Source organism: Pagrus major, chromosome 3, assembly GCF_040436345.1.
Source record: "Pagrus major chromosome 3, Pma_NU_1.0".
Taxonomy (NCBI): domain Eukaryota; kingdom Metazoa; phylum Chordata; class Actinopteri; order Spariformes; family Sparidae; genus Pagrus; species Pagrus major.
The window spans coordinates 3,183,522-3,187,539 of record NC_133217.1 but is presented as its reverse complement, the minus strand read 5'-3'; the positions used below and the strand labels follow the sequence as shown (position 1 = coordinate 3,187,539).

At 39.3% G+C, this 4,018-nt stretch overlaps 1 protein-coding gene across 1 annotated transcript; it reads left to right on the top strand.

Moving 5' to 3' along the window:
* Positions 1-917: 917 nt before the first annotated feature.
* Positions 918-4,018, top strand: LOC140993668 (major histocompatibility complex class I-related gene protein-like). The gene is made up of 6 exons (XM_073463176.1): positions 918-1,080; positions 1,459-1,737; positions 3,093-3,395; positions 3,493-3,594; positions 3,831-3,848; positions 3,954-4,018. Exons 1-6 carry the CDS (start codon positions 933-935, stop codon positions 4,001-4,003), a joined length of 900 nt encoding a protein of 299 aa, XP_073319277.1. The 5' UTR covers positions 918-932; the 3' UTR covers positions 4,004-4,018.

Sequence of the window (4,018 nt, the reverse complement as noted above, 5' to 3'; positions counted from 1 at the left end):
TGCTATGTTTTGCCATGAATTTCTATTTTTCTGTATCTTTTCATTCGTGAGGGTGATTTATAACTAATTCACTTTTAAAAGATACCAGCATGAATGTAAGTCTTACCATCAAGTGTCGCTCACTTGAACTAAAAGACAGGCTCAGACAAAACAAATTCTTTTAGTCAGACTCAATCTGTCATTTGATATAACAATAGGTATGAACAATAAAGTGAGGGAGTTCCCTGGAAAGCTGATCAAGTCTGTTTGAAGATAAGGCATTTTCTCAGTTAATATTTATTCACTGTTAACACTTTACTTTATGTGAGGGGTGTTGGTGAGGACTGGATCACTTGTAGGCGGTCTGGACAATTTTTCTTCTCAGGACAGAAACACTCTCACTTCCCTCTGCGAGTACAAATAACAGTAAACAGCTGATCCAGCTCGGTCCTTCACTCACTCGTCTTCATCAAATCAAGATGAGAACGTTACTGTTGTTGCTTCTCTTCTGTCACGTTTCATCACCAGGTAAGATCACATTTTAAATCTTTAAACTCTTTAAACTTCACAGTCCACTCGACTCTTTTGCTCCAAGTTTAGTTTCACTTCTGCTTCAACTTGATCAGACTGTTTTAACTGAATCATACTGATTTTATCATATTTCTGAGTGTGTATTCATACTGAATGGAGGCTGTTTGTCCTGCACATTACATTTAAAACTTTTGCATTTTGTTCCTTCGCAGCAAACACACACACTTCATATCATATTTATATTTTCACTTAGTATCATATTTATATTAGTGTTATTTATAAGCTCCTTTGTTTGTCCTGCAGTGCTACACTCACTGAAGGTTTTCTTAACTGCATCAACTGGAATCCCAAACCTCCCAGAATTTGTGGCAACAGCAGAAATTGATGAACTTCTGGTGGGGTACTGTGACAGCAACAAAACGATGGAAGTAAAACATGACATTGCTAAATCATTCTTCACAAAGAATCCTGAGCGGTTGGAGTGGTACAGACAACAGTGTTACCAGGTTTTACCAAACTACGTCAAAGACTTGAATAACCTTTTGATGCGTCTCTTCAACCAACATGGAGGTACAGTATGTAACATGTTACAGCCTGTTTAACGTTTTACTGTTCTGCATCTTCAAGATACCAATCAGTTCAAACTCTAACATCATTTTACACATAACCTGAAATAGAGATTCATGTAAAGCAAACCATCATATCAGTTTGTCTTCAGTGGTCCAGCCATTACCTGTCATTCATCATGTCAACATTAACCAGCTGCTAGTTAGACTTGTTGCTGAAGCTGTTAAACACAAACTACTGATAATAATCTGATGATTCATGAATGCACACGACTAAAAAAATAGCAGTCATCACACAATGTACAATGTTTTTAAGATCATCTTTCCACTGAATGTTTCAGCTGCGAATCAGTGTTAATTACAGTCTCTGTCTCTGTCTCAGGTCTCCATGTTGTACAGCCGATGGGAGGTTGTGAGTGGGATGATGAGACTGAAGAGGTCAAAGGTTTCGCTCAGTTTGGTTATGATGGAGAAGACTTCTTGGAATGGGATCTGAAAACATTGACATGGATCGCTTTTAGACCCGAGGCTGTCATCCCCAAACTATTATTGGATGCCAATAAAGCAATAGGAAAAGAATTTAAGTTTGCTTTAACTCAGATTTTTCCAGAGCAGCTGAAGAAGTTTGTGGACTATGGGAGGAGCTTTCTGCTGAGAACAGGTAGAATCACCTGACCTGATGTAGTTTATTCGACACAGTGATCTTCATATAGGCTGCTCAGACTGAACTGTCATTGTATTATTAATCCAACCTGTCTGACATCACCTTTTTTTGTGCTGGTTACATTTGTTTTAGTCCTGACCAATCACAGACATCTTTGGGTGACATTACTCACCATCAAAGCTCAGACTGTGATGCCACAGTTTGTGGTTTAGTTTAAGGAAAAGTTTTAAGGGAAGTGATTTTACAGTTTCAGTGTTTCGAAATAGAAATATTTCCCCTGAACATTGACACTGTGATTGACGACCTTACTGTGAATCATAAGAACAGACAGACATTGTTCTTCTTTGACTGTAGTGAGTGTCTTTAGTGGTGGTGTAGCTCCCTCCTCTGTCTGTATACAGATCATGTGGAGGCTGTGTAGCAGATGTGTTGTTATGTACCCTGTCATTATTACACAGTACAATATTTAGTCTGCTGACAGTATTACAAACTGTTGCAGGTGTAAATTTTAAGGACAATATACAAGAAATATGAATACAACCAATGAATACATTTCAAGAAAAAAAAGTAAGAAGCAAACAAGACAAACTGTCCAAAATGTTGGTATTTATAGGCAAAATTCAAAGTATTCTGCTCTCATATCCTCATATTCTTCACATTTTAAGAGGAAGTGTATCTCTCTCTCCTCGCCTGTGGTGCAGTGACCACAGACTCTTTCCTCTGTTGGCAGCCAAGACTTCTTGTGTCGTCCTTCCTCTGTGGTTGGACTGTGGTCACTGAGTCTGTGTTTGTTCAGGATCTGTCTCTGCTTTGTACCTCTGACAGTAAAGAGATTATCTGCCCATTTGTATTCATGGTTTAGCGACTGATAGCAATTAAGTTTGTTCTGAGTTTTAGTTTGATTTGTCCAATGTTCAGATAGGCATCTTTTGTTAATTCTCCTGATAATTGAGCAGGACGCCCATTTAACTTAAAATGTGACCAGAGAGTTGACTGACGAGGACACGCATGCATGTGGGCGACATGATTCAGATCATGCTGCTGGTTTCACACTGATCAACAGTTTGCAGCAGTGATGTGGCAAGAAACATAGTATTGTAACAAAATAGTCAGTGCAGACGAAGCCTGCTAGCAAGTAAAAAAGGATGTATATGATGCATCATTTTTAATATCTTAAAAGGTTTGCAGATGTTTCTTGAGGAAGAAAATTCATCTAATACATTTGTTCAACATTTGCTTGGAAGCACTTTCACACCTTCTGTTATTGATTCCAAATTTAATTTCATCATCTTTCTTTTACCTTGTTTCTTTTCCTCTCTCTCCTCTTTAATATCTGTCTCTTTACTCTCCAGAGCTTCCCTCAGTGTCTCTCCTCCAGAAGACTCCCTCCTCTCCAGTCAGCTGCCACGCTACAGGTTTCTACCCTCACAGAGCCTCACTCATCTGGAGGAAAGATGGAGAGGAGCTTCATGAGGAGGTGGACCACGGAGAGATCCTCCCCAACCACGATGGAACCTTCCAGATGAGTGTTGACCTGAACCTTTCATCAGTCACACCTGAAGACTGGACGAGGTACGACTGTGTGTTTCAGCTCTCTGGTGTGAAGGAGGACATCATCACCAAACTGGAGAAAGATCGGATCAGGACCAACGAAGGTAAGAGTGAGATCAGAGGGTGCTGAAGGGGAGCGCATGGGAATTCATGTTGAAAAAAGTAAAAACAGTAATAATAAACTATTATTGTATTCAACAGTGAAGCCCAGTGACATGACCGTCCTCGTCACTGCTGCAGTGGTTGTTCTTGCTCTCATTCTCATCGGTGCTGCTGGATTCATCGTTTACAAAAAGAAGAAAGGTGAGAGAGAAAAAGGAAAGATTTCACTACTTTGATTTCAGTCTTTGAGATGATCTTCTTATTCAGGTTGCAAAATTAAAACCAGCATCAGAGAAAGTAAATACAGTCAGCACTAAACAGACTGAGTATAAACAGATACTCAGTTTGAGTGAGTAGAAGAGAGGAATAAAGTGACTAAAGATAATCTGGCATTTACAACTGTGACTGAAATGATTTGTCTTTTGTTTTGATTTCAGCCATTAGCCCTCCATCTTGTAAGTAAAACTTACTTTGGTTCTATTTCAGCTGATCTGACTCACACTTTCCTGTATTTATTGTTTCTAAAAGTTCAATATGGGATGTTTGTTTCTGACCTGCAGATCCTGACAACAGCACAGAGCTCTCTGAGCGAGTGAATCCAGAGACCTGAATGACAAACACACTC